Source organism: Microchirus variegatus (genome assembly GCF_963457635.1).
Source record: "Microchirus variegatus genome assembly, chromosome: 12".
Lineage (NCBI taxonomy): Eukaryota > Metazoa > Chordata > Actinopteri > Pleuronectiformes > Soleidae > Microchirus > Microchirus variegatus.
The window spans coordinates 22,108,936-22,133,084 of NC_139813.1; the positions used below are offsets into that span (position 1 = coordinate 22,108,936).

At 40.9% G+C, this 24,149-nt stretch overlaps 1 protein-coding gene across 1 annotated transcript in view; it reads right to left on the reverse strand.

The window, feature by feature from the left end:
- The window catches only part of ptprk (protein tyrosine phosphatase receptor type K), a 67,049-nt gene that overhangs the window by 35,930 nt on the left and 6,970 nt on the right, over window positions 1-24,149 (reverse strand). The window contains exons 2-9 of the mRNA XM_083898992.1: window positions 23,313-23,473; window positions 21,456-21,507; window positions 21,311-21,369; window positions 14,640-14,721; window positions 12,889-13,004; window positions 11,477-11,651; window positions 5,289-5,401; window positions 4,413-4,593 (exon numbers count right to left, since the gene is read on the reverse strand). Coding sequence (XP_083755118.1) covers window positions 4,413-4,593; window positions 5,289-5,401; window positions 11,477-11,651; window positions 12,889-13,004; window positions 14,640-14,721; window positions 21,311-21,369; window positions 21,456-21,507; window positions 23,313-23,465 — 931 coding nt within the window. The 5' untranslated portion in view covers window positions 23,466-23,473. The remainder of the gene's footprint in view (window positions 1-4,412; window positions 4,594-5,288; window positions 5,402-11,476; window positions 11,652-12,888; window positions 13,005-14,639; window positions 14,722-21,310; window positions 21,370-21,455; window positions 21,508-23,312; window positions 23,474-24,149) is intronic.

Below are 24,149 nucleotides of genomic sequence, written 5' to 3' on the forward strand. Positions count from 1 at the left end.
ATAGTGGAGTAACCTCTGGACACTGGAGGTTTTTACTAAATGTTACCCGAGGGTAAACCAAGCATTCATGGCGGACTATTTTAATCAATGATTTAATACAAGTTTGGTTGTGTTTACAGTAGCAGGACGGCGTGGGACTGACCCCGAAACCCTCAGACAGTCAACAACGCCATTTTGGTAGGTAGTGGCAGTGTTTCCTGTTCTAATCCATAGACGTATAGACCGGGCAACTTCTTGGCTGTTTATTTTTTAAATAAAAAGTGAAGATGCCGGTGTCTTTTCAGGGTTAAGACTTGATTTTAGGGTTAGAATTGGGTTTAGGTTAGGGTATGTGGCTGAGGAATGCATTGTGTCCATGATATGTCCTCAGTAAGATATAAAAACAAGTTATTTTGTGTATTTGTGCTTATACCTCTTTAGGATCGTTTCTGACATTTTCAAGACCAGTAGTCCTCATTGAAAAACCAAAACCTGGTCCTTATGAGATAGAACCTCATGTTTGAGGAACTGGTTTAGGTTTAGGGGTTTAAGTTTTGGAAATGTGGTTATGGTTAAGGTGGTTAGATAACTAGTGCTGGTCATGTTAACAGCGGTTAACAGCGTCAACGTTAACCGGAAAAAGACGTGCAAGACATGATGTCTATGTGCCACGGCACCGGAGTCCAGGCACTGTTTACAGTTAACTCCGTTAGCTCCGTTAGCTCCGTTAGCGCGCCTACAGCGGAACTGGAGCGGTCTGTTTACTAAACGAAAAAAGCAGCGCTACAAATAACCAGCAAACCTGTGTACTGCGTATGTGTGCCTCTGTTTTTAAAATTTTGCCTTACTTTAGAGACTCATTTTAACCATCGGGAGTCACGTAAACATGACAACATTTTTTTTCGGTCAGTCGCCATGGAAATGCGTCATGCGTTAACGGCGTCAATGTTAGCGCACGGCACGTTTTCCATGATGACTTAAGGGAAAAAGACGCGTGTGACGCATGTTTACGTGCCGCCGTACCGGAGTCCAGGCTCCATTAGCTGCGTTAGCTCCTTTAGCTCCTTTAGCGCCGTTAGCGCGCCTACAGTGGAACTGGAGCGGTCTGTTTATCAAACGAAAAGAGCAGCGCTACAAATGACCTGTGTACTGCGTATGTGTGCCTCTGTTTTTAAAGTTTAGCGTTACTTTAGAGACTCATTTCAACAATTGGGAGTCACGTAAACATGACGTCACGTGCTTCTTTTTCCGGTCAGTCGTCATGGAAACGCCCAGCACTAGAGATAGCGCTTTGTTTACGCTGTCAAAATGAATAGAAGTCAATGCAGCTCTTTAAAGAAAAACCTGTATGTGTGTGTGTCTAACTTGGCGTGACCAGGAGGTTTCCAGCAGAAAATTCAGTATTTGGATTAAAAGCTACTTCATCACCTTCTTCTGTCACTCTCTCTCTCTCAAACTCACACACACACTCACAAACTCTTCACTTCAAGTTGATTATTTTTCACCCTTTCGACAAGAGCAATAAATCACCACAGATGAAAAATCGAGAAGAGTGGGAGAAAAGGGGGGGGGGGGGGGGAGTACACAGAAGGAGCATGAGAAGTGACAAAAAAGAGAAAGAGTAAGAAAGAGAGGAGATGAAATGCTACCTCCCAACACATTAATTGCTCTGCAGTGCGTGATTTTTCTGCTCTGCATTATATCAAACTTTATTGGTTTTTAATTAAACAGTGTTTAGCGTGGTGATAGATTGGGTTCACGTCTGGCGATTGTGCACCCCCCCCATTCCCCCTTTTTTTTCTGTTTTACTGCATTAGTGAGAGTAGAGTGTGCATTGAATTTCCTTCATTGCAGTGTGTTGAATTAAAGTGTTGAGTAAACTACAGGTGGTGATATCAGACAAAATTAAACCACCCAGGGACAAAAAAAAAAGAAAAGAAAAAAGAGCAAAGGAATCATTTCCATTTAAATAACTTTCCTAACCCGTGTGTGTCTCTGTGTGGCCAATACATTTACTTAACATAATGTTGAATTATTCTTTTTAAACATGCCAAAAAATGAGCAGGGTGACACCATTTTTGATGTAAATATCCATAAATTCACTTTTTCAAACATGCAGATTTACATATATTAACATATTTGATGTATGAACCTGTAGCGGTACAGTTTGAGTGGCCATTTTTACAAAATATTGCTTTACAATAAAACACACACCTGAGGGAATCTGTGCACACAAAGTGGATCGTATTTTCGGGGGGAAATTGGGAAAAGTCCTTGAAATATTAATAGTATAATAGTTTTTTTTTTTTTACAATAGAGGACGGTGGAAAAGTTTGGGTATCGATTTAAAGATTGAACAAGTTCTGTTGCTCTAATAAATGTGCATTTTCTTTGTGTTTGGTCTCCCTGCTGCTAAAAGCCTTTGATTGTGCCTTTACATTTCATAAGCAGTTGTTAAGTCCAGCTTCTTTCAACTCAGGTGAAGGCCAATCTCCCTCTTTTAAAGACAGTGGATTATTGTAATTCTCCGTTTTTGGGCTTAGACCACACATCACACTTGTTTTGCGCTCCCTGCACTGGCTTCCTATTCGTTTTAGGATTAAATTTAAACTTTTAATGGTGGGTTTTAAAGCTGTTCATGGTTTGGCATCATCATATCTTTCTGAACTCCTTCGTCTTCACACCCCAATCCCAACCCCTCAGGTCTAATAACAGGTTGTTTTTACATGTAGCCCAAAACACTGCCTAAAAACAAGCTTTTTCTGTAGCTGCCTTCAAACTACGGAATTATTTACCCGTTGAAAATGAAATCTGGCCCCAACATTGAACATTTTAAATCCGATTTAAAGACCCATCTTTTCACCTCGGCCTTCACTTCAGAATGACAATAGTCACTTATATCTAGATTTTCTACCATTTTATTATTTTACTATTTTACCATTTTACTTTTTCTTTTCTACCATGTCCTTATGCATTTTACTTTGAAAAGCTCAACTCTGGTTGTTTTTAAAATGTGCTCTCGAAATAAAGTTGAATATCAATAGTATCAATATCTGGACTTTGCTACCAATTCCTGAACAATAATTTAGTTTGATACCAATTTTACTAAATCTGCTTTAACAAAAATGTCACATTTCACAATAAAAATTCTTAGTTTTAGCCTGGTCGTCTTCTTGCAGTCAAACCGAGAGTAAAATGTCTTCTCTCATACTTTAATATGAGATTTAAAATGTTCTCAGTATTAAGAAAGTTCCATATCCAGCCCTAGCTTTAATGGAAACGCGTAAGCTCCGGAAGATTGAGAGATTTACGTGGTGTTATTTCTTTCTCTCTCGTATGAAACCAGCAGACAAAGCTCGTTCACACACAAAGAGATAAAGTGAATAATTAGTCCTGTAATCGACTAAAGTCAGAAAACCTCATCCCCTGCTCGGGCCTGATATGACAACACTAGAACAATGACTTTAACATCTTTAACACAAATGTGCACGCTGCGCTCGTGGCGAGAGGATTAATTTCCTCTTCCTGTCAAACAGGAAACAGTTGAATACGACGAGTCGCCTCAACAAGTCTATGACTTCCTCTTTGTCGGCACACACACACACACACACACACACACACACACACTGGCAGACATCAGTCAAGCCCCGTGGTTATGAGTTTTCATCTCTCTTTTTATTCCTATTCTTCAGTTTCATCAGCGCCTCAGCCCCGATTCACCCGTTTCTTTGTTTTCAGGCCTTATTGTTTTTCATCATCTCTCCAACGCTCCTTTTATTCTGTTTCTCATTCAAGCTCACTGCCCTTTTTTTTCCCTCTCTCATATCAACTCTCCCCGGCTTGCTCTCCCCCCCTTAGGCGAGCCGTGTTTATATTTCAGTCGTTTATTTCTACAAATGTCAGACAGTGTTTCTGCCCTTCGTCTATTGATCCACAGAGAGAGAAAAGAGGTGGAGGAGGGAGGAGAGGCAAAGGCTGGGGGGGGAGAGAGAGAGGCAGTGACAGGGAACGAAATATGAAAAGTGGGGTTGAGGTAAGAGAAGACGAGATGGGGAAAAACAGGATGATAAGGAAGGTGGAAAGAGTATTTTAATCACTCGTTCCCTCAGATCACTGAGTAACCACTGACTGGCTCAGGCTCTCCCCTCATTCCTCCTCCAGCTCTATCCTTTCGCCGCATGAGCTCATCGTATAAATATCACTCCCCCCTTGACTAAAATATAGATACCAAGATAAAAAGGAACATGAGTAGATTGACAGATCAATAGACAATCACACAGACGCGGGGGAGGAGAAAGAATAAGAAGCTGTGTACACAAAGTTTTCCACATTACACACCAGTGGACGCAAAAGTTAAATAAAGCATTCTAAATACAGTTTATACAGACGTATATATTGTTATTGATCAATTTGATGGTGTGTCTGTGGCCTACCTGCACATTTGGTCCTGGTGATCAGCGGTGGTCCGGCCTTTCCCGTGCCTCCTTCTCCAGGTCTGGTCAACAAGACTCGGATCTCATACTCGGTGTCCGGGTCCAGATGCCACAGCTTGTAATTGGGGGAGTTGACGGCGTGAGTCTCGATCCAGCTGCCCGATGTCATACGGTACTCCACCTAAAGATGAGGAAGATTTAATAGCGAGTTTAAGGTGCAGTGTGCAACATTTTTTTTATAGCAAAAATTCAATAAACTAGCCATAAGTGTGTATTCATATCCTTACTACTAGCTTTTTGGAGGATCCCTAGCTTTTCTTAGCATTATATTAGCATGAAAAATCTTAAACACTGTATATTTTATTCGATATTGTCACTTCACCCCAGGGAGTTTGTGCTTCCACACTGGCACTTGCCAATTTGACCAGCAGAGGCCGCCAGAGGCTTGTCTGCCATCTCTGATTGCCTTGTTTAACCAGTTTTCAATATGAGTTTTCTTGCCACAAGTGAGATTAAACAGTTTTATACAACTGTCTTTCAACTAGATTAAAGCATAAAGAGTAAAATCAAGTAGTTTTAACTGTCACCAACACTTATAAGTCATATAAAATGTTAGATTTGGTTTTTAAAAAGCTTTCAGACACAACTTGGATTGAGCAACAAACCAGGAAGCACTAAATGTACTCAATGTACTCAAACCAGGTGTCTATAATGAAATGTTTCTTCTGGGTGTCTAACTAGTTGCATATTTAGTTTTTAAACTGTTTGTGCAGCTAATTCAAAATGACTGCATGTAAGTTCCTGGATTAACGTGCTTACGTTGGCTTCATTCGTTGCATTTTTGTCCGAGATGGTTGCTTAAAGCCAGAACTTTACCTCTTTCAGGATAATAGGTCCATCTCCAAATATGGAGTTAGCGTTGAGCTGGATGAGTAGGTACGTCGGGCCGACGCCGAGCAGCTGAGGCGGGGCGATGGGGTGTGGAGGCTCTGAGGGGAGAAGGAAAACAATGACAACGGGAGGGGTCATAAAAGATGATGATTTAAAAAAAAAAAAAAAAGTGCCACAAAGGATGAATGAAACATGGGAGCGGCTGAAAACGAGGTCACGCTATAATAGAAGTGGGCAGTGACAGGAGATGCAAACAAAAGCCCCTGTCAGCGCAGATGCTGACGGGTGAGATATGAGGGCTCAAACAAACCCGTCGGTAAACACAGAACGAGTCGACGACTAATGACACAAATCATTAGGGATGTCATGCAGAGCGGACAAATGCACTGATTTGTGTTGTCCAATCTGTATGAATGTGTCATGGTGGACTAATTAACTTAGAGAGGGAAAGCGCTCGCCTGCGCTCCGGGTTTCAGAGTTGATTCTCTCAGCCCTGTATCTTGTTCTAAACTTCCTCACCAATAATAACACAATGATTCATCCTGTTTACGGAAAGGTTTTTTTTTTTTTTTACCAGACACTTCACATAACAAGCTGCTACTTTTATCACAATGGTTTGAAGCCCTAGTCGTCTTCTTTCTTGCTCTGATGCACTCTCCTTTGCTGGACTGTAATGGACTTAATATAAATGCAAACGTGGCTTTTTCCAGCGGCTTCACATCAAACACTTTCCACCTTCAAAAACAAGAAATTGGATGTCTTTCACAGGGGAAGCAGCTTCATAAAAACTCTCCCTCACACACACACACACACACACACTGGCTGTTTATCTCTTACACAGAAGAACACAGAACTCAGACTGGACAGGACATTTACAACTGGTGTGTGAGAGGAACTATGATATGTTAGAAGAGGAGTGATGGGTTTTAAACCGTGTCTGTCAAAAACCATAATTAATGATGCTAAAGACGCTCGTCGTTGCACATCCTCTGGTGAACCACCTCCACCTAATACATTTCCTAATGAGTTTCATCATTGTTTTTGTTCTGAGACACAGAATTGTGATAACGAATTCAGGCGGTGGACGACAAATGCTGATTTTAACCTCTTGTTCCCTCATGTACAAACTGATAACTGTTCTGTTTTGGTAACAGATCTTTGTTCCTCACTTCCTGCTCCTGGTTTGGGACTGCATTTGGATTTTGGACTGCACTTTTGTTGCTTTTCCTCTCAGGATCTGACTTTGCTTTCTCCCGGTGTACATCACATTAACTCGAAATGTTTTGGCATTGATGGAATTTCTTTTAGTGATGGTGAAAGATTGGAACATGAGGCAAACCTACCATTTTTCTCTGGTACCCCAATGTAAAGGGTGCCAAAGAATAGAACCTTATTTTGCTAATCTTCCTAATTAAAATGCAAAAAGAAATACGTACCGTACCAAACTAAACCGCTCTTGGTGTAAACGTCTTGTATGTCATGCAAAAGTGACTTGTGTGCTCATTCAAACGTGTATTTGTATTATTATTATTACAAGATTTAATGAGGTGTACAGTATATAATCTACATCTAGATCGTTGCTTTTCATTTTTACAACAGAAAAAGATCTGACCCACGTCAATCTCATGCACTCAAGCCAATTTCAAGATCGAGAACTGATAGAAGTACAGTTTAATGAGGTAAATGGATAGGAATGTTCACGTTAGATCATCATTATAAGACTATTTTATAGAGAACAATCTACATGTTAGTATTAAATTTATTTGACATGCATATATAGTATAACGTGTATGTATTTTTAATTATGCGTTTGCCTGGAGAGTGCTCAGTGAAATGTGAGTACATGTGATGGATGTGTGATGGTCCAGGGCCAAATCTGAGCTAATGTTCACACAAACACACAACCTCAAAGTACATAACCCTCACGACCACCATATCTTAACCATAAAACACGTCTTTGCCTTAATGTCATTCATTTATGTTGCTTTTTGTCCTCATAAGGACGACAAGTCCCCATAATGTGAGTGTGTAAACACACTTAGGTCCCCACAACATGAGTAATACCTGGTAAACACACACAAACGCGCACACAAAGTGAGCTGTCTGGAATACAGTAAATAATACAGATTGTATCTCATAGGCAATCCAGCTTCTATTGCCTAAAACTGTGTGTGTGTGTGTGTGTGTGTGTGTGTGTGTGTGTGTGTGTGTGTGTGTGTGTGTGTGTGTGTGTGTGTGTGTTGTGCTCATGCTGTTCCACTGGTTATAATAGTTATATTCTGCATTGCTGTTGCCTCATTTCCACTTTGTGTGAATGTGAAGCCGAGTGTTTGTGTTCACAGTTATGCGTGTGTGTGTGTGTGTGTGTGTGTGTGTGTGTGTGTTGAACGCTGCTGTCAGAGAGATGCGGGAAGTGTCTTTTTAAGCAAAAGATGAAAACACTAGTTTGACAGCACGTGTGTGTGTGTGTGTGTGTGTGTGTGTGTGTGTGAGTTAGTAAAAAACACACACACACACACACAAACAAACACTCTCCAACTGAGACGAATGTAAAGTGACTTCAGAAAAACCAACGACGTCAACACTATGTCAGCTCGCCACACAATCAAGTAAATAAAGTAAACAACTTTGTGATTAACGAACAAATAAAAACAACTCAGTAGGTTCCCCCACGCGCTGCTTTCTCTCGAATAAATGTTGAATAAATGATAAGTAATAGACATAAATGAAGCGGTGAAGACTAAAAGTGGGTCATTATGTGACTCCAGAGATTGAAGCACATCGGGTTCATGCTTTTGAATTTTATTTCTGTCACAGTCGCTTGTCATTTGTACAGTTGCCCTAAAAAAAAGAAAAGGGAAAATCATCAATGTTTTGTTTTTTGACGTTTTTTTGTTGTCGTCGCTGTCTTTTTCATTATTAATCGTCGCACTGAGGAACCTCTTGTCATTTGTCATTTCTGGGTCAAAAATGATGATAAAAAGAGCAAATCAACAATGAAATGTGTGTCACTTATGACATAACTGATACAAAAAAAACAAAGGTTTGCATTTACGATGCAGTTGGATCAACAATGACGGACAGAAAGGAAGACGAAAAGAGAAAAGAGGGACGGATATTTGGCGCCCACGAGGCATGTTCTTCTCCGTTTGTCCGTCGTCAGCAACCTTGTCGATAAAGTTTAGCTTTCACAGACCACTGCTGACGCCACTGTGGTCCTCACTGGAGCACATCTGACCTCTAGAGGTCGCACGCGCGCGTATGTGTGTGTGTTTGAGTCGTTACAAGTGGTCGTAGGTTTCCTGTAGTTCTGTAACGCCTGAAGCTCCACCTGTCACTGTGACTTACAGTGTGTGTGTGTGTGTGTGTGTGTGTGTATGATAGGTTAAGAAACAGGTTTAAAACAGTTGTGTGTGTTTTCATTAACTGTGTGTGTGTATGTGTGTGACAGTAATACTGTAGGAGCTTTTTAGGCCATGAGTTGTGTGTAATGGAGGCTGGCATGGTGTGTGTGTGTATGTACTGTGTGTGTGTGTGTGTGTGTGTGTACTGTTTGTGTGTGCGTGAGCTGGTGCGATGATGCTTTGTGTCACCGTAGAAACCGGAGGGCAAGACTTTATTAGAGCTCAGCTGTGACCAAACCGTTAATGACGCGTATACACACACTGCTGCGTATACTGTAGAGACATATACATACATACATAAACATGCACTACACTATACTGTATCCTGTATATTTCACATATAGAGATATATAGTGAGTCTATGGTAAATATCATGAGTCGACATCATCATTAAAGTGATGTTTTTGTGGTGAAATTTGAAACATCTGCAGGATTTTATGATATAGATTAAACTATATCATAATAATTGATGACTTGATGGCATCGTTTTTTTGTTTAGAATGATTTTATACTGAATATTTGGCAAAATATAATGAAAATAATTGGCAGATTTATTCATATTAACATTTACTCTCATATAGTTATTGTGTTTTGCTAACTTTTGCTTTGTTGGTCAAAGAAAAAGCATAATTTAAGGAAAAATAGCTTTTTTTTGCCGTGTTTTCAAAGGGAAGACGACAAAATGATTGCATGGCTTTCACGTTTCCCATGATGCACCTGTGTCGCCAAAATGGCCCTCCTTTCCCTTTCCTCTGATGTGAAACGGTCCGGGGACACAGAGGTGGAAGATATTCACACATCTCCATCATCATCACGAAGATGAAAACATACTAGCAAAACCTTTTTCATGGGTTCATAAGTCATGTTAAGGCACCTCCCTACCAGATACTGTATTTCCCTTTTCCTCATCTGTCTCCCTCTCACAAAAAAATAACTATTCAGAGTAAAAAAAAAAAACATTAGCGATTCAGCTTAACTCTGTCCATATTCATGGCCGCCGCCGTCCTGCAGGAACTTCAAAATCTTCCAACACGTTCACTTCTTCGCAAGGAGTGAAATAAACATATTCCCTGTTTCTTTGATTTCTCCCCAGCTCTCATCTCCCATCTGATATTTCTAATAAATAAACATGAGGCTCCTCTTCTCTCTCCTCCTCCTTCCACATTCATGCATGCAGCGCGGCTTATATTGTGATATCTTCTGATAACAACCAGGCGCTGGATCAATATTCATAATCGGCGATATCCCCCTTTAGAGCTGCAAAGGCATCATTTCACAGATTGGGAAGGTGGCTGCTTTTCAACGCCGTGGCGAGGCTCTCTCTCTCTGTATATGCATCTCAGTGAACCTGCGTCTATTTTCATATATGTAGATGGGTGCGATTCATGTTGAGACACACGCGGTCCTGCTGTGCTCGTCTCTTATCATCTCGTATTCAAAAAAGCAGAGAACTTCACAATAAATAAACATTAGCCACTTATGTATTCTTACTAAATCAGCGAGGTCCTGCGGTGGAGAGAACGTGTGTCCAAAGACACGCGGAAATGTCTTTGACCAGGGAAACTACAAACCGCAACATTGACCCCGGCTGTGCTGTGCGTCCGTGTGGGTGACCGACCCAAAGTCGGACAGTCTCGCCGCTTCATTATCCGCGCCGGGCTAATGTTCACATTCATATTCATGCTCCCTTTGCTTACGCTTTGATTTCTCATTTCATTCTCCTCCGACGCCTCATACGCGGAATAATAAGCGTGCCTCTGCTCGGCTGTTTACATATTCACACGTCTTCCTGATTCTGATATGGATATTCCTGAGATAATGAGCCCCCGACTATTTACATTTAACTTTTTTATACCCTCCACCATCTCTACTTTTTCTCACCCTCCTCTAACCTTCTGTTTCCCCTTCCTCCTCATCCTCCTCCTCCTCCTCCTCCATCACTCCAGTGTCAGTCTCCTCCTTTTCTCTCTCTCTCTGGGAGATGAATCAAATATGTAAGCTATTGGATGTGAATGAATAAAGCATCCCGTCTCAAACACACATCGGTGACACCTTATTAACCACATGTCAGCTGCACATGACAGCTAAAGCACACACACACACACACACAGAGTCTGCATTTATGCACATAGACACTAATGCCGGTTCAGTGCTCCCCCCTTAGCACGCGCACAAAAGCATAAACACACACACACACACACACACACACTTCCCTCATTAGTCTAAAGACAGTCATGGTGGATGCACATTTGATTGGGAAGATGTTTGACACTCATATCAAGTTTTAAGTTAGTCACAGAACAAAAATATATAGAACTGGGTAAAGAAAATAAACTTGGACAACATCAGGGTACAATAAGGTTGTGTTGTGGTGTAATGTAGACAGTTTGGAGTAAAGCTGAAATAATGACTTGATTATTAATAGATTACTAAAGTATTTTGAGGGTGAAAAAAATCGGTTTGAATGTTTTCAGATTTTTAAATGAATATTTTCTGGTTTTCTTTGCTCGATAAAACAAAGAATGGGTCATGGAATTGGTTTGTGGTCAAAACAAGACATTTGACATCATCAATTCCAGGTTTGAGAAGCAACAATCGACATTTTATGGATTTATGATTATGACAATGAATTAGTTGCAGCCTGAGTTTGGAAGGCGTTTCCCTGTTTTTAACTTCTGAAACACCAAAAAAAGCTAATGAAAACATTAGCATGTCTGGCTAAAAGTGAGCATTTATCAACATATTAAGAGTTAACATAAAACTCCTCACCTCTGACGATGAGACCTGCGAAATTGGAAACCCCGGAGCCGCGCTCAGACTGCGTGACGCAGCGGTACAGATCCTGGTCCTGATTGGTGACTTCTTTGAGGTGGAAGGAGGCGGCGAAGCGTCTGTGGTTGATGGTTTTGGTCTGAGCCACGGGAATATCCTCTCCGTTTCTCCTCTGCATCACAGACAGACACAGACACGGACAGATATCAGGTGCTGCAGGGGTAAACTGCTTTTTTCAAGGTCACAAAAGAACCCCCCCCCCCCATACACACACACACCCTCTCCGTCTAACTGACAGCAGGTTTGAAGGTCACGACTACAATGGAGCCATAATGAAATCAGCAGCTATTAAAGTCTTAATCATGTTAGCTGTGAGGATGTATGGCCTGTAGTGACAGTGCATGTGTGTGTGTATGTGATGATGATGACACTTTTATTATTACAGCACACATGGAGTCGATGGAGGACGGCACATTCAGTGCACTACATAAATACACAATATCCTGTATGTTTTTCTGCTCCAATATCCTGAGACGTCCATATCTAAGCGATTCGAGCTGTCGTAGATATTAAGAGATGATGCCGTTCAATGTTTATATGGTATTTTGAAGCCACTTCCATTTCATTTTGGCACAGAAAGCTGAATTAAAAGCAAAACCAAATCCATATTCACGGGCATTTTTGATAAAAGCATTCGAATCAAAAAATTCAGAGGGTCAATGGTTGATCCTCAGCTCCTCGTGCTTGTGTATCCAAGTGTCCTTGGGCAAGAAATTGAACCTCACATTGCCCGCGACTGACGGCTGTGACAACAGCGTGTACATGATGTGTGATGGAAGGAATGGTTGCAGTATATACAGTACTTTAGATGATGTCTGAATGACAGAACTGTAGCCTAAAGTACTTAAACCTTTATCACCTAAGCCTCAAAATGTGCTTATTTTAAACATAAAAAGGACCTGTGAGTAAGTGCTGGCAGTTATTTACAATTTACTGCATGTTAAAAAAGTGTATTAACAATTTAGAATGTAAAAAACCACTGTAGTTGTACATAAACACCAGATTTAGGGTGTTAAATTTGAAATTTGAACAGTATAACACCCATTTAAAGTATCATTTGTTTGAGTTTTTGTCTCAATGTGCAAAAGCAGTTACCGTAATAACTGTAATAACCACATGTTGATTTTAACGTGCAACTTCTCAGCTTTCAGAAACCACTGAAAGTTTTCCAATAGCACAAACTGCTGAGTATCTATGGTAATGGAAAGTTAGTTTGGCATTAAAGGGTTAATGAGGTCACTGAGACTGAAAAGTGCTGTACAAATAGACACAGAAATACTGTTTACACTGCATTTCTTCTTCATTGTTCCCCAACAGTGCACAAAAAAAGTGTTGATGTGCGTCTGTACCTGTAGCCAAAGTTTATTATTCGTCGTGTCTCGTCCCGTGGCGATACACTGGAACGTGGCGTTCTGTCCGGCGTTCACCTCCACGTCACCAAGTCGAAGAAAATGTGGGGATTTGTCTGTTGTAAGGGGAAAAAAATGAAATTGTTAAATTTACATTCTGGTCACATGTTTGTGCATTTGTGTGTACGTGTGTGTGTGTGTGTGTGTGTGAGTTTCATTTCGCTTGTCTGTTGAAAGTGGAAATGAGGTGATGGAGCCGCGGGGAGCCGTGGATACAAACAGGTCGGAGGTATCGCAAACACACGGATACATTTAAGGACCCTTTTATTACCCCGAGGAGTGTGTTCATTATTACAGTGATTAGATTTTACTGGAGCAGGATTAAACCACGACACAGTGCTGCGTCGACCACTGGGAGGCAACATCAATGTCACACATTCAGTGTATATGATTCACACGGCCTCCGGTTATTAACTACTATGCTAAAATACGAAATGAGGCTTTAAACCCTGAAGACGCCGCTCGGCTATGACATTTTTATTCGGCGGAGGTGATTGCAATCATACACACGGCGTCTCCCATGGTGAATTAAAAACACACACACACACACACACACAGGTTTGTGCAGCTATCCTCAGCGTTGACCTCTATTCACATGGACAGGTTCTGCCTCACTTGGACCAAGTTTAAGTCTCCGTGAGGACGAACCGGTCCTGACAGGGTCAGTGTTTTCCGCCAGAAAAGGTCCTAAAGACGTAAGAAACACAAGTCACACACATTCATGCAAACACACGCACACACACACACAAACCTGTGTGTCCAGACATGCAGCTGTGAGCATGAATGCTGCCACTGTGGAGACTGAAGTACTCATTCCTTGCTTCCTATTAGGAGTGCTGCTCCTCTGACCTCAAAAGACTCTCCCGCTTTTTTTTTTTATCATTTCTCACACTCCGCCGACGCTTTAAGTGACAACAATTTATTATAATATGCAGATAATGCTTTTTCAGGGCTTTATCGGCACTGTCGGGACAGACAAGACAAGAGACGCTGGGACACGAGAGAGAGAGAACATGGCTCAGGACAGTTTATCTCCGTGACTCCTAATCAATAGAATCTATTAAGAAAACAAAACTGTCGCCCAAGAGATTGCAGCGCCGCAACTCGACGAGACGACCGACCAGGAGTTTGTCATCGCTTCCTTTCACACACATGCAGACCCTCCAGGATCAGCAGACAAGTCCGCACACAGAAGAAGAAGACGACGACGACTCGAGACGGAGTGAGAATTTAAAATGGATCGAAGCCCTCATCTCTTTCCTGTCACTATAAGACAAGACAGCCAGTGTTCACTCTGTGTGTGTGTGTGCAACTTTGTGTGTGTGTGAAAGGAGTGCGAGTGCACACATGGGTTAAAGAGAGACAGAAAATGCTGAGTGGTCAAAATCCTCACCTCCCTCCCCTTCCATAATTGTCCTAATACTGTCTCATTTCCCGCTTCACTCCCTCCTATTCCCTCTTCTCAATCCTCTCTCTTCTTTTTTTGTATTTTTTCTCAATGACTGGATCCTTCTCTCCCCTCTCTGCATCCCTCCTCTCCCGTGTCACCTTCCCACTTATCTACGCAGTGGACTGCAAAAAAAAAAAAAAAAAAACCCGAACTATCCCAAGTACAGTCTAATTAGCGGCCAAAGCTATCAGCGTATAGTCAGCCAACTACGACTAATTGCCGGGGCATGCTAATGACTCACCGCATGGGTAGCTGAGCACCTGAATGTCGTCGATGGCGATGAAGCCGGCTTTGCTGTCCGACACCTCTGCTTCGAATATGACCTGGGGAGGGAGGAGGAGAGGGCGTTTAAGTTGGCATACAGCAAATGATGAGTGTTCACATAGGTAATTATTAGAAAACGAGGTCATTTTTGATTGTTGTTTCCATTAGAACAGGCATGTCCAAAGCTTCGGTTTTATAATGTGCTAGTCCAGGGTTCAAACCCACCTGTGACAGACAGCTGTATACACATTTTTGTAAAACAGTGTGTGTATGTAAATGTTATGGTTGATAAAAGGGAAGAAAAAGGACCATTAACCCCCAGAAACCTTCACATTATCAAATATAGCCAACCCTGCATTAGAGAGATCCTATTGGACGATACCAGCTGTCAATCACACTGGTTTCCGCTCCTCTTTTCCCCCCTAAAAAGGAACTTTATTTACAAAATTGAAATTTTTGACCATTAGAATTTTTACAGACAGGTTTTTTCCTCATAGACTTCCATTCAATCAAAATTCGATTAAAAAAAAAGCACAAAAGCACCAACATTGCACAAAACCCCCCCAAAACAACACAAATTGCATAAGCTAAATCACCAAACTCTCCGTAGCGCCGTTTCCAAACGATAAACTGTGCCCAGCGCTGAGTTTCAGGCCCATAAACAGGACAATTGCCAGTTTAATTTGCTGTAAAATAGTCTGAGTGGTCACAGTATACAGTGCACTGACAGCCACACCACTGCATATGCATAAAACTGGATAAACACAAACGCTTTGCCATCCCCCCGGCTGCAGCTGCATTTAAACATCCAGGCAAACAAATCAGACGCTTCCTGCTGGATCACAGTAATCTCCTTTGGTACACATAAAATGGCCACCAAAAGAAATTACAATAAGCAACTGAAAACCCCCCAATGTGATGAGGTGGATAAAAATATCCATTCTTCTTACCTATTTTTTCCTCTCGACTTATTTTGCAATAACTGCTCTTTTTTTTTTTCTACCTTCAAGAGCAGTGCAATATCGTGCAGATTATGGCACGGAGGGAGGTTCATTAATCTGTGTGAATGACACGCAGACATTGATTTCAGCAGTGTCAGTCATCGACAACATTTCCCCGACTTCATGATAGGTTCGTGAGTATTGAATAATAAATGCATGAAAGAATTATCCTCCCAAAGAAAAACCTGCTTTTTATTTTCCATCATGGTTTTTTTTCCTTCATTCGTAGAATTCTCTGCAAACTAAAACTAAAGCCGGATGAAACACTATCGTTCAAAGGTTTGGGGTCACCTAGCAATGTCCTTATTTCTAAGTGACGTCTGGTTTTTAATGGAATATTTACATAGGTGTATAGAGGCCCATTTCCAGTGTTCTAATGGTACATTGTGTTTGCTTATCGCGTTAGAAGGCTATTGGATGATTAGAAAACCCTTGTGCAATGATGTTAGCACAGCTGAAAACTTATTATTTGAATAAAAATCATTATTTCTAATCTTGTCAATGTCCTGACTATATGTTCTATTCATTTTGCAACTCTTTTGATGAATAAAAGTCTGACTTTTAATGGACAACACAACAAAAAAAAGTGTATAGGTGACCCCAAACTTTTGAACGGCAGTGTACTTTCCAAAGTTCTGCTTTGGACAGAGACGACTGGGGTGTGACAGCAGACAGTAGATAAACTGTGTGTCAACAAACCCACCATTCGTCTGCTTTTCAATACAAAAACCCCGCAAGAAAGAAAGGAATAAATGAGCGGATCAAATGGCGATAGACTGCAAGAATGTAGAAGGAGATCAAATTATAGTGGAATTATTCTCCCTAATCTTCTATAAATGCCTTATTTGGAGCAGCGTGTTAATTCCGCATTCAACAAGTGCTTCCATTTACCATCATCTCAGTTCATCAACGCGGCGCTGAATGAAAACGATTCTCCTCACGCTCATCTATCTCAACTATCTCGTGCTCCCTCCCTCTCTCTCCCTCCTCCTCCTCCCCTCATCATCCCTTTTTATTAACGTTTCCCCTTCTCCCCTAATTTCTTCCTCTCCATCTTTTTCCTCGGAGCCTCTATTTTCTAACAGTGTTTACCCGAGGAGAGGAGCGCGGTAATGAATAGGAGGGAGACGGAGGAGGGAGGTGGGGGGGGGTTTCGCTATCAAAAGAGAGACAGCGGGAGACGGGTGAGTGAGGGGGTGAGCGGTTGTTGTCATTCATCACCTGTAAAAGGAAATCTGCCGTGAACTGTTTACCCATAGCTTATCACCCCCTCCCTGTATGTCACACTCCCCTACACCTCCCTCCCTCCCCAATCTATCTTCTCTCTCTCTCTCCTCTCATCTTTCACTCATAGCTCACCACAGAGCGCAGCAGAAAGTCATCAGTTGACTTTTAATACCTTCATCTCTGTCTGTCTGTCTGAAGACCTCGGCTAAAGTCTGCCAGAGTCTGCTGGTCATGGCTTATCATCACAGCCATCGTTCTTTCTTTTTGGAACTGACTCTACAAACAAACAAGAGTTGTTTTGAAAGGTTCACCCAGTGAGGGTTAGGGTGAGACACCCGACCTATACTAAGCATGTTTTCCTAAGAAACTTGTGTGGCCTTCAAATACCCGAGAGGATGTTGTTGTCCAACGTCCACTTCCACAAGCAAAACACACAGCGACTTGGTTTGTCTGTTTAGGCCACGTCCAGGTGGAAACGGCATCAAAAAGTTCTCAAATCATGGTACACGTAGCACTGTACACTCTTAGAAATAAGGGTTCCAAAAGTGTTCTTCTACAAGGGCTGAGGTTCTACCTGGAACCATTTGTTTTTCAAGGGTTCTAATGGTAACACTAATGGTTCCAGTAAGAACCATTTTGTTCCAGAGAACCCTTCAAAACCCCTTTCCTGAATATTCCTCAGAAATAAGGGTTCTAAAAGGGTCCTTCTACAAGGGCTGAGGTTCTACCTGGAACCATTTGCTTCTGAAAAACCCTTTCCAGAAGAAAGGCTTTTTCAAGGCTTCTTGGTAACACTAATGGTTCCAGTAAGAACCATTTTGATCCAGAGAACCCTTTAAAACCCCTTTCCTGAATAAAGGGTTTTAAAAGGGTTCTTGGTGGAACCCTCCAAAAGGGATCCAGGTGGAACCTTTATAGAAAAGTTCTACCTGGAGCCAAAAAGGGTTCTCCTATGAGGACAAGCTGGAGAACCTTGTATGGTTCTACTTAGCCTTTTATTTCTAAGAGTGCAGGAAACATCAGAGAGATGTAGGAAATATTCAGTACAACTAGCAGATTTACAGATTTGTTTTTCTTTTTAAAAAAGGCGACTAGCGACAAATCTACTGACTCTCTGTCATAAACCTAAATACTTTTCGAGAAGGAAATGCCAAATTCTGCCACACGAGTGACATCGATCTAGAAATTTCAAAAGACAGGGCATGTTTTAGTGCGATATCTGGTGTCTTTTCAAGCTGACTTGAGTTACTTTTCATTGACGGTAGTTTGGTAAAGCTGTCAAACAACCTCCAAACACAAGACAATGAATGAATACGAATATGACGTCATCGTTTTGCTAAAGAAGCATATTCTCTGTCTACACGGAAACATGAGGCTGGCTGATTAAAAAAAAATCATCGCTGTAAGGTCTTGACTTAACTGTGACTCTGGATATTGTAGGGAGATGAATTATCGCTCTTCAAATAAAGAGTGAACTTGGATTGAATGGAGTCGAATGGAGGGATTATTGATAGCTTGTGTTTTCAAGTTCTCGCATTGGGGGGAAAAAAAGCACAAAAGCGCCAAAGGCTGAAAGCGTTGACGAATCATCATCACTGCAGAGCAGAGGCTGGGTCACAGCAAACACGCTCTTATCATTAATCATATATCAGCTCCATGTATGCATGTGTGAGAACGGGATCAAAGATATTTAAACCTGCAGGGAGGTGCATTTCATTTTACAGTATGAATTCTAAGACAAATGACCTGGCATCCAGTTTACTTAATGCAAATATGTATGTAATTGACAAAGTGTGGTAGAAAAATTACATCTAGTGACAATGTAGAGTCAAAAAAAGCGTTAAAATCTAATCTAAAGTTTAATGGGTTATTTTGTCTGTCTGTAAACTTGTAAAATGTCTGTCTTGGACTCTCATGTTAAAGACATTCTTAAATAATGGTCATTATATGAATTAAAATAGCAATATATTCTATTTTTACGATCTGTGACGAGGATAAACAAAGCCTCACATATGAGAACTTAGGCACATTTTTTAAAATTAAATGTTTAAAATGGTTCCTAACTGCAGGTTTTAACGAAGTGAAACATTAACTTGCACCAGAGCCTCATTTAAAATTAAGTTTGTTCGCTTTTCCTCTTCTTTTTTTTGGCAAAAACACTGACCTTGTCAGAAAAAGTAGTCGTCATGGAGACATAAAACCTGGCCCAGAAGCTCATTTCTGAAGAACCAGTTAAGTACAAGTTTCAGATTATGAATTGTGGTTGGGTTAAGGTTAGGTATTAACTGGTTATGGTGAAGGTTAAGCTTTGTTGAGGCTGTTCTAATAATGAATGGAAGTACACACACACAGGTTTGTGTGTGTTTGTGTGCGATTGTGTGTGCGTGTGCCCTCACACGTGTCATGCGCCGAGTCTCCCCCGTGGTGGAACCAGTCTCATTACGTCTCGAGCCAAAGTGCTAACACAGAAACATGTTCCAACACGGGGAAAAATTGCTTCATAACCTCAAATCTAATAACCTGCCTCATCGCCTGAAAAACCGACATAAGCCTCGGCAAACCAGAATGATTATGTTCAATTAAAACATGTTGACGCACGAGTTTCAGACCGGTGATCTCCTACAGTACCACCGTCACTGAGGGGAGGAGGAGGAGGAGGGAGGGGAGGGAAGGGAAGGGGGCTCCAGATGGGCCATTTGGAGGATACTTTTCACACTTTGCCTTACAGTAATATTATGCAGTCCCCAGGCTGTGTGTGTGTTAACATAATCGGCGTGTGCGTGCATGCTGGGACGGGCCAGAGACAAGCTATCCAACAACATGTGTCAACATCAGCCATCACACACACACACACAATACACCACACCACACACCACAATCAAGAAATGAAAAGACTAATAAACACACGTGTGCGGTTTAATTCTCACTCATTATAACAACTGTTCAACACGGAAATCCACTCCTTTTTGAAATTCTGATCAGGAATTCTTGTACACTACTGTTTAAAAGTTTGGTTTCACTGAGAAATGTCCCTATTTTTGAAGAATTTTATGTGAATCTAACATTAAATGAATCAGAAATCCACTCTATACATTGTTAATGTGGTAAACGACTATTCTAGCTGCAAACGTCTGGTTTTTAATGGAATATGTACATAGGTGTATAGAGGCCCATTTCCAGTGTTCTAATGGTACATTGTGTTTGCTAATGGCGTAAGAAGGCTATTGGATCATTTAAAAACCCTTGAAAACCCTTGTGCAATGATGTTAGCACAGCTGAAAACGGTTTAGTTGGTTATTTGACGAAAGGGCAAAATTATTATTTGGAATAAAAATCCTAATTTCTAATCTTGTGAATGTCTTCACTATATTTTCTATTCATTTTTGCATCTTTTGAGGAATAAAAGTGTGACTTTTAATGGAAAACGTACGCAAACACACGTGAACACACACCCGCCGAGTTTCCCCCCTCTGTGCCTTTTGTAGCCTCGTCGTCACCTCCTGAGCCTCAGTCAACACAAATAAATCAGCTGCGTGCCTCACAGCATGTGTGTTATGAGTTGTGTTATGTTGTGTAGCTAAATCCATACTTTAACTCCATTTTAATTTCAGGAGAAATCACAAAAAACAGTAATGGCTTTTGTTCACAGGTAATAAAAAACTGTAACGACTTTTGCTAACACTTCAGATTAGGGAGCACATATTCACCGTTAGCTACGTGCTTACTAGCATGCATATAAGTCGCATACTAGACCTTTATTAATAAATATTAAGCACTTATTAACACCGTAGGTAGGAAAAATCTTAATTTATGTCGTAATAGAGTTAGAATAAGGTGTTAATATGTGCTTGATGATGATTAATAAAGGGCGAGTATGCTACTTATATATAAGCATGTTAGTAACACCTAGTTAACCTAGCTAGGTGTTGCCTAGCACCTAGTTATGGGTGAATACGTGTTTTCTAATCTAAAGTGTTACTAGACTTTTATATCCCAAACTAAAAACCTTTCTTTTCTATCAAGCCTATGAGTAAATTAAATATAACATTGGGAGAATAAGAGTGTGTGCGTTTGTAGAACGAGTGAGTATGTGAAGGTGTTTTAAGTGGAAAGGGGGCAGCAGGGAATTGGTGTTTAAACTGAATTATGGATTCATTTCCTTTGGTGTATGTCTTTGTCATGTCGCGAGAACTAAGAGACTGGATGTTTTATTCCTTGTCTTAAATGTAACACACACTCTGTGATGAAATGTGCTGTATAAATACACTTGCCTCGCCAAAAACTGAGCCAACACTCTGTACCCCTCCATAGTAGTGCGGACAGCAGGCGATGCTTTTATTATTGCATATAAAAGAAATATGTACATAATAAAAGAAGTCAGTGTTGGTTGTTATACAGGGAGGGGGAGGGGGGTAGTTACCTGATACTCGTTGGGCCAAAAGGTGGAAACTGCCAGTTCAGCTTTCAGCCAGCCTTTACCTGCAACAACAACATTAGGCGTTAACACTCTGTAATTAAATCACTCAATGGGTTTTCAATGAATGGTTGACTATGGTTTTATTTACCAGTGTATGATGTCACGTTCCATATGGGGTTGGCCAACTGACCCTTGTTGACCTAGACACAAAACATGGGATAAAAATGAGTATGATTAAATCAGGGTTCCCATAACTTGGTTGACATCAAATTCAAGGATTTTCAAGGACTTTCCTGGACCAATTCCCTTAAACTCAAGGACTGAATTTGCTGATACAGCTTAAGATTTGGAAGGCAACTTGTAAGAACGGCTTCTCCCATGGAGTCCACTTATTTTTAACGTTATAAGATATAAGTAGAAATGGTCATTACCTACATAAATATTCTCATTTTCAGTGTTATCTGTGAATCACAAAGATGTTTTCTTAAGTGTGTAGCATTTGACACACTTTGTGGCTTCAAGACATATTTTAAGAGCTTCCTGCAATTTGAAAATAGCACTAGGCCGTATTGTGATTTTGATTAAATTTCAGCTAACTGTTCAGATCTAATTTGCAGCACACGCTCTGCATCTGGACAAGTGATTGTCCTTGGGATCTTGGTCAAAGTCAGTCTTTGTCATTTTCTTGGTGGAATTTTCATTTCCCAGGCACGGCACTCTCTTGCTTAACTTTACTCGCACATTGTTCTGCACGGAATCTTACATCAACAGCGGAGAGATCAAACAACAACACCAGTAACTATGACTCGACGATTGTTCCGTGTAGGCCTAGTCTACGTACATCATGCAATGCAGGGTATGAAACAGTAGGTGGCCACTTAACAAACAAGGTAGACATTTACCTAAATATCAACGTCTTTCTTGTAGAGCTGAAACAATTAATCGTCAACTATTTTGATAATGGATTAAAGCTTGATTGAAGCTTTTTTCATGATTAAAACAAGATTTCTGATTGTTTTAGCTTCTTAAATGCGAATATTTTCTTATTTTCTTTGCTCCACATAACAAAGAAATCATTAAAACTGAATAATTTTGGTTTGTGGACAAAAAAACAAATTTTTTATGGTAAATAATAGACAGATTAATCGATTGCGAAAATAATCGTTAGTTGCAGCTCTACTTTCTTGCACAAAATTCAAGCATTTTTCCATGACCCATGTCTATTTAGGGCAATTTTCACAGATTCTTGCCTAATTCACAAACTTTCAAGGACCTGTGGGAACTCTTTTTAATATTCTCCACAGACAGAATGTGTTTTCACTCACACTGACCTAGCACATTCAGTTATACAACGATAATAACAATGATTAGACGATGTTTTTCAAACAAGACAGTTAGAGATCAGGGATCTCAGCAGCAACGCTGATGGACCCTCTGAGACAACAACATATTATCGTTCCCCCTCAAGGACACGTCGGCCGAGAAGACGTCTGCAGCGTGACCTCATGTTATCATATTCATGAGCAGTCGGCAGACAGTAAATGGCAAACACCGGTAAATCCGCAATCTCCTCTTAACCTTTACAGTCTCCTGTTAAACTTAACAAGCAACTGTGTTTTCTAACGACTTCTGCACATCTCGAAAAAGAGGATGAAAAGACGAGAGAATAGATTTTTTTATGAAACGCAGCCACCCGCGTGTCCGGACTGATTAGATTCTCCATTAACATCAACGCACAGAAGATGATCTAAATATCACGATACAAAACAAAACAATAGTCGTTAAGTTAAAATTACTTTCTGGTGAGAACAAAGGGCAGTTTAATACAAAGTCTTGGTTTAATCAAAGCAGCATTCATGGCATTCAGAGCCCGGAATACTTGTGGTTGTGGGAAATAAACTCCAGACCCTGGTTACGACATCAGCGCTGTTGGTTGTTTGGCTTTAACTAAAGACAATAACACACATAAACCACATTTTCGTTGTGCTGTGTTGGTGATCAGTACCTTCACCAGGACGTTGAGGGTCCCCGGGCTGGAGCCGTCGGGGCTGCTGAGGAGATAGTTGAAGTCGATGCAGTGCGTGTCGTTCTCTTTCATGACGGGCAGCTGGAATCGGGCCTTTTCTCCAAACTGGAACTGGGACACGTCCACGTACATGTAGGAGCCTAAACACACGGGGAAAAAAAACAAAAAGACAAGGAGAAGGTCACAGACGATAAGAGGAAACAATAAACGCGTCCCCCTCGACAGACGCAGAGAGAACAGAAAGCTATTTGGCGCTATCGTAATTACATGTTAAAATATTGTAATAGTGTCAAATGATATCATAGAGTTAATTAAATTGGTGATAAAGAATGATTTAATGTACAGTTGTTGTTGAGTCATGATCCTGTATTTCAGTGATAAGTGATGAGAACACGGTGTTGTTTCTACTTGAGAGTTTTTGCTTCCTCAACTTACTCAATTCGGACAAAGTCAAAACCCCGTTGCCACGGAAACGGAGACAAAATCAAAACCGATTTGGTATAATTGTGACGCTCCAGACACAAAGCTAATTCACGGCGTGGTCAGAGAGGCCACGTCTCTATATTTGACCACGTTAAAAACATTAAAACATGAGATAAGTTTTGTTTTTTTTAATCCGCCCTCAATCACAAGCCCATTAATTAGCTCCTTCTGTCGTGCAGATGTTTGTGCTCGCTCTCATTCACTGTTTACACAGACTGCAGTAATGGTGACGCGCCCTCAAAGACAAATGCTAGGGAAGTTATTCTTTCGTGTATGAACAAAGTGAACGAACAAACGCAGAAAAGAGCAGTATACTGTGTCATTTTGGGGACT